Here is a 12591-nt window from a genome sequence, read left to right on the forward strand (position 1 = left end):
GTATGTAAGTCGCTTTGGATAAAAGTGTCTAACAAGTAACATGTAATGTAATGTAATGTCATTAAAGTAAGGTAAAATTAACAGAATCACACTAAGCCTGGTTAGTGTTGCCTGACTTTATATAAGTGTGTGGTCGCGTTCTAGTCACTTTGCTCAGCGCTACTGCTTGTTACAACTTGTATTTCGCCATGAACTGTTATTCCTCAGGTTAATCTTGACCCCCTCCAATGTAAGCGTGACGTATTTGCTTCTTAGATCTTGCCGGGTTGCCGACTCCAGCAAAGGTCAATTGTGTCTAGAGTGTGCCATCCAGTGGGATCAACTGAAATACTGGGTATTGCAGGAAAAAGGCAAAATGAATGCGGTCTTTACTATCATTTGGACAATTTTGTACCAATATTCGGCGGGCCGGATTACAAAGCCCAACAGGCCGTATATGGCCCGCGGGCCTTAGTTTGCCCATGCCTGCAGTAGAGGCACAAGATACAAATATGAACCTGAAAATGTGCTATCAAAATGTACAAAAGGTTATTGATAAAAATGATATCCTGCCTATTAGCCTATCAGGTACAATCTGTTGCAGTCCTAGACAATAGAAGCGCAAATGTTACGTATTGATGTCACTATGTTATTGAGCTAAACAAAGGAGGCGTTTCAGGCAGGGGGGGGGCATAATAGGGCCCCTTTATTGAAGTAGAAATTATCTTTAATTTTGTAAAGGGGAAAAGACTTCCTGTCACCGTTGTAGACGATTTTAGGTGAACGTTAAAGAGGAACTTTGGCTCAGGGCCTGCTTTTTTTGCACTGCTGTGTAGTGTTGACAAACACACTGTGGCCTCATGTGAACTCTGCACATCTGCTGGTGTGTTCTTATTGTGTGAAAAAAAAATGCTTTGGTTTTACTTCCACCCAGTGGTAAGGCTTTGCAACTGCAAGCTGCTTCATTTTGAAAAGAAAGTATTTAATTCCTGCTTTACTCTTTTTCCTTAAGGGACCCCTTGTTCTACTATAGTGTAAACCAGGGGTTTTCAAAGTGTGGGAAGGTGAGCCTCCCCTCAGAGAACATAAGAACAGCGGCGCCCCCCCTCCCAATTATTATTGCTATTATTATTATTATTGTTGTTGTTGCTATAATGCAGGGGTATTCAATTGCATTTCAAAGAGGTCCAGTAAGAGAAAATGAAGACTGTTTCTCTCCTCTTGTCTCGTCTCTGTGTGTGTGTTTGAATCTATCGTGCTGACTCACTGAGTGCACCGATATGATTGGCTGAGTAGCATCACCTCCTTAAAACATTAAACAATAACTTTTTAAAACATTTTTATCTTTATGTTTTAAACATGTTGTATAAAACTCCCCCACTACTTGGACTATTCCTTGCACCCCTCTAGTATAAGCCCGAATGGTCTCAACTTATAACAAGATCGCAAGGACACTGGTAGCGATCGGACAATTGAGTGTTGTTCAGTGTGTTGTGGAACATGCGTGTGCGTGCATGAAAATATACCACACACCCAATTACAATAGCATGTTCAATTCACTACCATGGAAGTTAATAAAGTTGTTAAAGTTGGAACAGCCTGTGGACAGCCGTTCTTCCTTGCATGTCAGTCGCCGACACCTTCTTACAGAGGACAGGCAAATCTAGCTGCAGCACGACCCGTATATTTTCGCACGGTGTTCTCAACACATATATTTTTTTTTAAATTTACATTTTCAACATCGTGGATAAATCCTTATATGCTCCCGGCAACACACTGAACGTCAACTTTGCCTCCTTATTACACTCACCCCTACTTTAGTGGGAACAATGAGTCTGCGTCTTTGATGCACACAGGAATAAACGCAGATCATCCTCTGGCTGCAGCCTTCACCGGCACTTGCTTTTGATCAAAGTCAATGCGGAAAACCTGCACTCACACAGGTAGGTGGAGGTGAAGGGAATGAGCACTTTTACAGCCTTTTTGGCGAGGTGGGGGAACCCACAGTCTCCACAGACAGCCAAAAGTGTGCAAGTGTCACTTTACTCGTCTTTTTCTCGTTGTTCTTTTTCTCAAGCTGCGCCTCCCCTGAAGCTCTCTGGCGCCCCCCAGGGGAGGCGCGCCTCACACTTTGAAAACTGCTGGTGTAAACTGAAAACCCCTAATGTGTAAAATAATTACTCATGTATCATTTTGGGTCAAGGAAAACAAATGTATACTTGGTAAAATGAAAAGCTAATCATCAATTTATATAGTAAGCTCCTTCCTTATCAATAATAATAATTATATGATGTACAGATTGAGTACATTTACTTTGATACTTTAACCCTTGTGTGGTGTTCATATTTTTGTTATTCAGCCAGTGTTCGTGGGTCTGGTGGACCCGCTGCCTTTTTGGGCTTCAATTCAACACAATCAAACTATTTTATGTTAAAATACTCAACAGATGTTTACTTCATCCCAATTACAAGCAATATAAACAGCATGTATGGTTAATATTTGCCCTTTTACATTTGTTAGATCACATTAATGAATTAAAGTGCTACTAGTTTTTTTGCCCGCTGACCGGCTGGTCCTGTGGCTCGTCTTTTTTTTGTAACTAGCTGATGCTCAATCTCATCCTCTTCTTCAAAGTCACTGTCAGACTCAGACTTCTCAGAAATGTGATCCTCACATTCTGAAACCTCTTCCTCTTCCTCCTCCTCTACATCATCATTAAATGGTTCTCTCTCTTCCAAAATTGTTTGCAAGGCCCTCTGAGCAGAGAATCTTTTGGCCATCTTGATCAGTTGTGATAAGGACCCAAACTGGCGAAGCTTTATTTATTGTGTCTCGCCCCAAATGTGCAGCTGGGATAGAGTGTGAAAAAAATTAAGATTGGTTCCCGCAAGACATAATGCGGGAATGTGAGAGCAGACAGGTGTCAGTGCACACACACACACACACACACACACACACACACACACACACACACACACACACACACACACACACACACACACACACACACACACACACACACACACACACACACACACACACACACACACACACACACACACACACACACCACACCACACCACACCACACCACACACACATACACACATAATTCCCAGACAGGAGGAGGACCGAGTGTAGGTACACAGGACCTACAATTTCCACACGTTAGCCCCGGGTCCAGTGGACCCGAACATCCTGTATGTCATATACATATTAACCTGTTACAAGTGAAAGTCCTGCATTCTAGAAGTAATTTAACCTCTTAAGCCCATAGCCTGTTTTTCAGGTCTCAGGCTCGAAAATGACATTCCCAGAACAAATGACCATATCTTCCCTTCTAAAAGGGTTAAATTAATAATCTTTATTCTCAAAGTAATGATAAACCTGTGAGTTGGATGTAGAAAAGTCAGAATCAATATAGATGTTTTTTATTTGAAAGAAAATTCAGATTGAACATTTTTAGAGAGATTTAGCAAAGAAAAACCACTTCTGGGGTCATTTGGGTGGATTTTCCATATCTCTGGCCCCCCTTGGTCGATTTTGACGAATGAGATCTCTTTATAACCGCTAGAGCCAATGGAATCGAAGGAAAGTTCTACACACATCAACACGTTACCAAATAAGGAGTGAGAGTGACGCATAGCCAAAACCGGAAGCTGCATACACTCTGGTGGCTACCATTAGCAGCTAACTTCCCCCCCCCCCCGATTTTTACATAAAAATTGAATTATGGATTATAAATAATTTTTTCAAAGCGACAGACACATTATTAACCTATGGATTAACCGATTCAGCCGCGTTTTTTCTCGTTTTAATGCCATTGAACACGTCTTTTGATCAGATTGACAGCTACGGTGAGACGATCTCCCGTAAAAGCTCCGTAAAGGTACGTGTTGTGATGTCTGTGTTTGCTTCCCCTGTCGCGACTTCGGATCACTCATTGATGATACTATACTTATATAATCTGTGGAGTCTCAGCTTTAATCGGATATATTGTATGTGCAGTTACGATAAGTAATAAGGGTATCTTTATCTTGAGTTTTGTGCCAAAGTCAGTTTGCATTTTTTCGCTCAGGGGTCATATAGACGCTTCTTATGAGACTTGTGTTTTGTTTTGGTAAAAATGGTTCATATCTTCAATTAGCTGAGATTATTCCCGTTAATCTGGTGCTATACATTAATAGTTTCATAAATGTTAAGAAGCCCTGTGACACAGTCTCGAAAAAAACCGTTGGGGGGCCCCCCTGTGGGGGGGCTCCAGGGCTTAAGTAGCACTTCATTCAAATGATAATATGCTTATTTTTTCAAGACATTCAGCTTTTTATCACCCTGACACATTGTGTTTTATTGTATCTGTTATAAATGGTTTTATCTTTATGTCTTTGGTGGTTTTTTACTATGCTGGAGGGAAAGCTTTGTGAATATAGCAACTTGTGTAAATAAGTGTCTTCTTCGAAAACATAAATCAAAATGTAAATATACCAAATTAATTTAGTTTTATTCACATGAATGAATAGAATCTACATTAGGTAAAGTAAATGTAGATTTTCATTTGTATAGTTGTCTTTCACCCCCTTATAATCGACAAGGCCACGTGACCACTGATGGGGGCCGAGACCCTAATTTTGGGAACCTGATCAAAAGAGGAAAACAAAAGAGGAAACCAAGATATTTAAGATCAAAAATTATTTTATTTATAGGAAAATCTGCCTTTCATGAAGCACATTCAGGCAGCAGCCTATACACCAACAGTGAAACACATGAGCACATACTACAGTTTAAAAAAGCAGAAATAACATCTGAGCTGACAGAAAATGCTCCATTTTAGTTTAATACACACAGTTAAGCTCACACACACTATTTAATAAACATATAGGTTCACCTGCTGAATTAAAAAAGAACAAATGAACGAAAGAATGTAAAAACCATAAAGCAGATTCAGGCAGTAGGTGTATAGATTCACACTTAAAGTATTAGCCTACAGAACAGTACATTTTACAGAGAAGAGATAACATCTGATCCTCTTTTTTAGTAAAATTATAATCCTGCTAGTTTTCAAAATGTTACAGTAATCTGATTGTCTTTTTTTATGTAAGGGAATACAGTTCCTTTTTTTTGTATTCCGATTACATAATCCCATTACATGTAATCCGTTACTGCCCAAGCCCTGTGATAACCCTCTGTAGATGTAATTCAAATGAAATAAAGCAGGGCCTGTGTATACACCAGGAAGAAAGTTCAGATAATCATCACACTAAATAGTAATTCCATTACTAATCCCCCCGTCATTGAATTCGATGCTTTTTGTTCTCAATAGGTAACCAACACCCTCATTAGGCGCTTTCACACCGGAGTACTTTTACCGGTACTTTTACCCGTACTTTTCCCGTTTAGTTCCGATAGTGCCTGGAATTTTGCGTTCACACCAAAAAGAGAACTTAGTTCAGAGAACTTTTACCCCCATTTGTAGTGCCTGCTAGAGAGGTGGTACTATCCTGGGGAGAAAAAAGTACCAATTTCTGATTGGCTGCGCGAATTGCAAACCACGCCCCGTAAAACTCGGAAAGGTTTTTTGAAGCCGCCATTGTATTTGCTGGCATTAGCATTATTAGCATTAGCCCCGCGCACAAATGGAGAGAGAATAACTTATGGCAACACAAAAAAAAACATGGGATCGGTGGAGTGATGAGGAGGTGTCGGCGTTCTGGCGATTTACTCGGAAAGCTTCTACTGAAGCCAGTCCCCAACTCCGGGGACTTCGGGCCAGGGACTTCGGGTGGCAGTATACGCTGTGAAGTTCTTTGCGGCCTGCCAGTAAACCCAAAGCAGAAGAAGAAGAAGTGACGTCGGCGGCTTCATTTGCGTAATCTTCCCTCAGGGAACTTATTCCGGTGTGAACGCGATCTGTACTTAGTTCCATGGGAGTACTGCCTTTGCTGAAAGGAGGGGAGGCAACTGTTTTAAATAATTATAGGCCAATCTCTAAATGATCAGTTCTGGCTAAGGTTCTTGAACGCCTAGTGAGTGAGCATGTAAAGGTGTTTTTATGTACAAAGGGCATCCTGTCTAAACATCAGTCAGGCTTCAGAAAGCAACATAGCACCATAACTGCCACAATGAAAGTGGTGAATGATGTGGCGAGTATTTTAGATAATAAGCAGAGCTGTGCAGCTCTATTTATTGACCTTTCCAAAGCGTTTGATACCGTCGATCATCGCATCTTAAAGCAGAGGCTACTCAGTATTGGCATATCCAGTCATGCAGTGGGGTGGTTTGTGAACTACCTCTCTGAAAGGTCCCAATGTGTTCATTTTGATGGGCTGTCTTCAGAGTGGTTAAACATTACTAATGGTGTTCCTCAAGGTTCTGTTTTAGGTCCACTTTTATTCTCCATCTACATCAATAGTTTAGGTGAAAATGTCAATGGAGCAACCTTACATTTTTATGCGGACGATACCGTTATGTACTGTGCATGTCCCTCCATTAAGGAGGCTGTTGTTGAATTGCAAGCTGCTTTTAACATTATTCAGACTCAGCTCTCTGAACTAAAGCTTCTTTTAAATGTTGATAAAACCAAGGTAATGCTCTTTTCAAAAGCCAAAAAGACACCAGAGCCTGTTTTAGATATTTTAACTACGCAAGGAATAAAACTTGAAGTGGTTGCCTGTTACAAATACCTTGGTATCTGGCTTGATGATTGTCTCACTTTTAAACGTCATGTCAATAACCTGCTTAAAAAACTGAGGGTTAGACTAGGTTTCTTCTACAGGAACAAGTCCTGTTTCTCGCTCGAGGCCAGAAAAAGGCTAGTCACTGTGACCTTTTTACCTGTGCTGGACTATGGTGATCTGATTTATATGAATGCACCTGCCAATTGCCTGGTCAAGTTAGATGCTGCGTATCACAGTGCACTGAGATTTGTGACAAACTGTAAAGCATTAACTCATCACTGTACCCTGTATGCAAGGGCTGGTCTGCCTTCACTAACTGTACGGAGGCTCAGTCACTGTTACATTTTTATATATAAAGCCATGTTAGGGAAACTTCCATCCTACATCTGCTCCCTGATCTCACGGCGAATTGTAAGTGGCTACTGCCTGAGATCGCATGCTATGGTTTTATTAAATGTGCCAACTGCTAGGACTGTCTTAGGGAAAATAGCATTTAGATGCGCAGCTCCACTGTCCTGGAATAGTCTGCAATTAAAATGGAAACTGAGCAATCTGGTGCCACTAAATGTTTTTAAAGCTTGGTTGGATGCTACTGAATCGGAAGCTGTTGGTACCTGTGCATGTGGATAGTATGTAAATTGTAATCACTGTAATGCTACTGTATGATGTCCTTTTGTTGTTCTGTTTATGTTTTTAATGTTTCATGTGGAACCTACTTGAGCAGGTCTCCCTTGAAAAAGAGATCAATGATCTCAATGGGATACAACCTGGATAAATAAAGGTGTGAAATGAAATGAAATGAGTACTAAGTGCAGGCCCCTACACACGCTGGCGTGCGTTGACGCTTGGCGGTGGGCGTGTCTGAAGCTTGGGGAGTTAACGCGAGCAACGCGACCAACAAACAATCACATGAATCTCCCGCCCCGGACATACAAAGCAAAAAAGCCCGGTTCTTCTCCACTCTAGCCAAAATGGATGCCGGTTTGGTAGCAAGGGTGGCATTGGTATATGCATTGTATCTCAGGAGGCGATGTGGTGTGCGTCGCTGTTGGGTACATCCAATACTCAGAAAACGTCAGCAACGGGGGGAATACCACATTCTGGTCCAAGAGCTCCGTCTGGATGACGAACTGTTTCAGCAGTACTTCAGGATGAGCAAAGACCATTTCGACGAGTTGCTCGGCAAAGTGGGTCCACTGATTACAAAGGCGGACACCAGCATGCGTTTGTCAATCGGACCCGCCGAGCGACTCGCCATCTGCCTACGGTATGTTTTGTGTATTTCTACTTCTTTAATCTGACTCTGTATAGAAAGAGAGAGAATGCATGCCATGGATGAATGATGAATGAAGTCTGTGATTTAGTTCAGATGGATAACATTAATTAAAGTGGACCTATCATGCTATATTTGAATAATATATTGTAGGGCCATACCTATATAAAACATGTCTGTGAAGTTTTCTTTTCAAAATACCAAACAGATCATGCATTTTAGCCATGCCTCATTTCGCTCTATTTGCTCATTTCCAGCCCTGTTTTTGCAAGGGCTGATTCTGTGAGAAGTCTTCTTCGCTGCTTTTGTGGCAGACTACAGCGCCACTTACAGGCCTGGCATATGTACTACAGCGTCTCCAGCGCTTTCGAGCGGCAATGGCCGTGGCCCAAACCCCCATTCCCCTGATAGGTGGAGAGTTGCCCATATAGGCGGAGCACCCCTTTTCTGACGTCAGAAAAATTAACGTCTGTATCAGCTCCGTTGCAGCCCCGTTTTTAGAGATTTGGGTATGGAGGAAAAGAGAGAGGGTTGTGTTTTCTGACACTTGGTGAGTTTCCTGACACACCGGGGACACATATTCATGTATAAAAGACGTACAAAAGTGCATTTTGCATGATAGGTCCCCTTTAAGATAGCTAGGTAAACACAGTATTGCTCCCCTGTGTGTGTGTGTGTGTGTGTGTGTGTGTGTGTGTGTGTGTGTGTGTGTGTGTGTGTGTGTGTGTGGTCTCTGTGTGTGTGCGTGTGTGTGTGGGGTCTGTGTGGGTGTGCGTGGGGTCTGTGTGTGTGGGGTCTGTGTGTGCGTGTGTGTGTGTGTGGGGTCTGTGTGTGCGTGTGTGTGGGGTATGTGTGTGTGTGTGGGATCTGAAATTGTTTTATTTTTTAAATCATGTATATTACTTTTTTCTCAGGTACCTGGCAACCGGTGACTCATACAGGACCATAGCATTCAGCTATAGGGTCGGTTATATAACAGTGGCTCTCATCGTCAGGGAGGTTGCGGGTGCCATCTGGACCGCCCTGGTTGAGGAGACCATGCCGGTACCACAGATGGAGGACTGGAGAGCCATCGCTGCTGAGTTTCAGGAGCGCTGGAACTTTCCAAATTGTGTTGGTGCCATTAGCCGCGTTCACACCGGAGTACTTTTCGCGTTTAGTTCCGTTAGTACCCCTTATGTCGCGTTCACACCAAAAAGTATACTTAGTGCCGGGAACTTTTACCCCCATTTTTAGTGCCTGCTGAGAGATGGTACTTTCCTGGGGGAAAAAAGTGCCCCAGTTCTGATTGGCTGGGCGAATTGCAAACCACGCCCCGTAAAACTCTGAAATGTTTTGTAGAGCCGTCATTTTATTATCCTCGCATTAGCATTATTAGCACTAGCATTCGCCCAGCGCACAAACGCAGAGAGACTAACTTATGGCAACACAAAAGGTGTCGGCGTTCTGGCGATTTACTCGGAAGGCTTCAGTAGAAGCTGCTGGGAGTCCCAGCAGCTTCTACTGAAGCCAGTCCCCAACTCCGGGGACTTCCGGCCGGGGACTCCGGGTGGCAGTATACGCCGTGAAGTTGTTTGCGGCCTGCCAGTAAACCCAAAGCAGAAGAAGACGAAGTGACGTCAGCGGCTCATTTGCGTAATCTTCCCTCAGGGAACTTATTCCGGTGTGAACGCGATCTGTACTAAGTACCCTGGGGTAATAAGTGCCGGCACTAAGTACGGCAAAGTACTTGGTGTGAACGCGGCTATTGATGGGAAGCACGTGGTGATCCAGGCTCCGGCAAATTCTGTGTCCCTCTACTTCAATTATAAGTCCACCCACTCCTTGGTACTACTGGCTGTCGTGGATGCCCAGTACCTCTTCAGGGTAGTGGATGTTGGAGGCTTTGGAAGGAGCAGCGACAGTGGGAGCCTGCGGAATTCCGCTTTTGGAGAGAGCCTCAGAGATGGCAGTCTGCAGCTACCACCTGACACTGTCATCCCAGGAGCAGAGCGGCTTCTTCCCCATGTGTTTGTTGGAGATGAGGCTTTTCCGCTGCTGGACAACGTGCTGCGTCCATTCCCTGAACGCCAGATCACACGCGAAAGGAGGATGTTCAACTACCGCCTCAGTCGGGCCAGGTTGGTGGTTGAATGTGCGTTTGGCATCCTCTCATCTCGGTGGAGAATGTTCAGGCGTTCCACCAGCCCGGAGGTAACAGAGTTGTGTGTGAAGGCCGCCTTTGTGTTGCACAACTTCCTCCGCAGGAAGACAATAGGAAGGAAATCACGCCCATCTGTCGAGGAGTCCACGGATGAAGCTCCAGATACTCCAACCCTGTGTGATGTACCGAGGATGGGCTCCAACAATGCCACACGCAGATCACTCCAACTGCGGGAGAACTTCTGCTCCTATTTTAATGAGGATGGTGCAGTGCCATGGCAGCAGAATGTGGTGTAGGGTCACCATGGCTCTTTTAAGAGCCTCCAAACCAAAAGCTCTTTTAAGAGCTACCCATATTTTCTTTAAAAAGCAAATATTCCAAATGAGCCATTTAAAAATAAAACATTCCTAATAAACATGTTTCTTGAATTGATATTATGATATTACTAACAACCTTTTTTCCTTCAGCCCTGTTTTTACTGATAAACCACTCATAATTTCAATAGGTTTTCAGATGGACAATTGTACAGAAGACAGCACATTATATATCAACATAGGCCTACATGAAGCTTCTGGTATGTTGCAACTGACAAACCACATGAACAAGTGAAGACACAGTATAGCCATAACATACTTTTAAATAACTTTTATTTATGTAAGATTGTGTGTGATGAGTGATGAGTGGATAAGTTAAACATGTAGTGTGGTGTAGTCAGAGTTGGGTGTAACGCGTTACAAACAGAGATGGGGTCATTACTAAAAAAAAGTAATATATTACATATTACATATTACTTTAAAAAAAAGTAATATATTACACTACTTTGTTACTCTCTACATAAAGTAACTCGTTACTTTACTCGTTACTTTACTCGCAGGGCCGGCCCGCCCCTCCCTACAGGCAGATCACGCAGACTGCTAAAGTTTCAAATGTTCTCTTTAGTTCAGTTTCCATTGTCGCATAAGACTGATCCAGATAGCTCTGACCATGGCTGTCCTCTGTCTCCTGCTATCTGTATTTTGCGCAGTATATCTCTGAACGATGCGATGGTGATTCCACTGTGCAAATGGGCAACATTTTCTCTACTATAAAGGATGCTACAAGCCTGTCCATCTCTGCTTTGGTTACCGGTCCTCCAAATTCTAATTTTTGCTGCTTCGGAGTCGGCGGCGGCGCACTCACAACATCCTCACTCTGGGTTTGGGGGTCCTTAGCTATTAGCTTCACTTTAGCATGTGTTCTTTGCAGGTGTTTGTTGAGGTTTGACGTGGTGTTTGCAGCAGTGGATAACAGCTTCTGGCCTGGACACAGTTTGCACCTCACCGTCACATTCCTGTCTATTCTTCGGACGAACTCAAAATAATGGGCATACCTCCACCCCTCGAAAGTTATCGCTGACTCAGCCATGTTTATGCAGCACTGCACGTGGAGATGTGGACGCGCAAATCGCGCAGATTACGTGCATATAAACCTGCGGCGGAAACCCCTCTTGTCTGTCAGTGTGATTATGACTGATTTTATAAAAGTAACGAAGTAACGCGTGTCGGGGCAATGTTAGTAACTGTAGTGTGATTACTGAATTATAAAAGTAACGCGTTACACTACTCCGTTACCGACAAAAGTAATATTATTACAGTAACGTTACTTTGTAACGCGTTACACCCAACTCTAGTTACAAAGTAAGTAATTATTAATAATAATAATAATATTACTTTTGTCTGTAACGGAGTAATGTAACGCGTTACTTTTATAATTCAGTAATGTTCTGGGAATAGTGGAATATGCTAAACGACAGACTGTTTGAGAGCTCATCCCAACTCATTTACCCTCGCATATATATGAAACTAAGGATTTTAAGAAGGGTAAAAAGAGCAAACTTAAATGTACCAGCTCTAGTGTGGCCTGCAGAGGTCCTCAAGTGAGGAATTAGACTGATAACACTACAACAAGGTCTTTGTCCGTCTTAAAAAGCGCTTAAAGCAACCCTTGTTGAATACGCTGAATATAAATAGTTTATGTTTTATTGTCCAGGCCCTTGTTCTCAAGATTCCTATAGCTTATTGGGGTATCCAATTGTCTCCATTATGTGCGCAAGTCGCGCAAATGTTACGTAAATATAAACCTTATGTTTTATTTTTCAGGCCCTTGTTCTCAAGATTCCTATAGCTTATTGGGGTATCCAATTGTCTCCATTATGTGCGCAAGTCGCGCAAATGATACGTAAATATATACACTACAGTTACTAACATTGCCCGACACGCGTTACTTCGTTACTTTGATAAAATCAGTAATCACACTACAGTTAGCCTACTAACATGAAGAATTACTAGATTCTCCCTTTGACAGACAAGAGGGATTTCCGCCGCAGGTTTATATTTACGTAACATTTGCGCGACTTGCGCACATAATGGAGACAATTGGATACCCCAATAAGCTATAGGAATCTTGAGAACAAGGGCCTGGACAATAAAACATAAACTATTTATATTCAGCGTATTCAACAAGGGTTGCTTTAAGCGCTTTTTA

The 12591-nt window shown here is 42.7% G+C and overlaps 1 protein-coding gene across 1 annotated transcript; it reads left to right on the forward strand.

The window, feature by feature from the left end:
- The first annotated feature begins 7803 nt into the window (after positions 1-7803).
- Positions 7804-10364, forward strand: LOC117494312 (protein ANTAGONIST OF LIKE HETEROCHROMATIN PROTEIN 1-like). Its single transcript, XM_034145156.1, has 3 exons — positions 7804-7919; positions 8840-9043; positions 9668-10364. The coding sequence occupies exons 1-3, from the start codon at positions 7804-7806 to the stop codon at positions 10362-10364; spliced, it is 1017 nt and encodes a 338-aa protein (XP_034001047.1).
- Positions 10365-12591: the final 2227 nt, after the last annotated feature.

The sequence above is a fragment of the Trematomus bernacchii genome, unplaced genomic scaffold (genome assembly GCF_902827165.1).
Source record: "Trematomus bernacchii unplaced genomic scaffold, fTreBer1.1, whole genome shotgun sequence".
Classification (NCBI taxonomy): domain Eukaryota; kingdom Metazoa; phylum Chordata; class Actinopteri; order Perciformes; family Nototheniidae; genus Trematomus; species Trematomus bernacchii.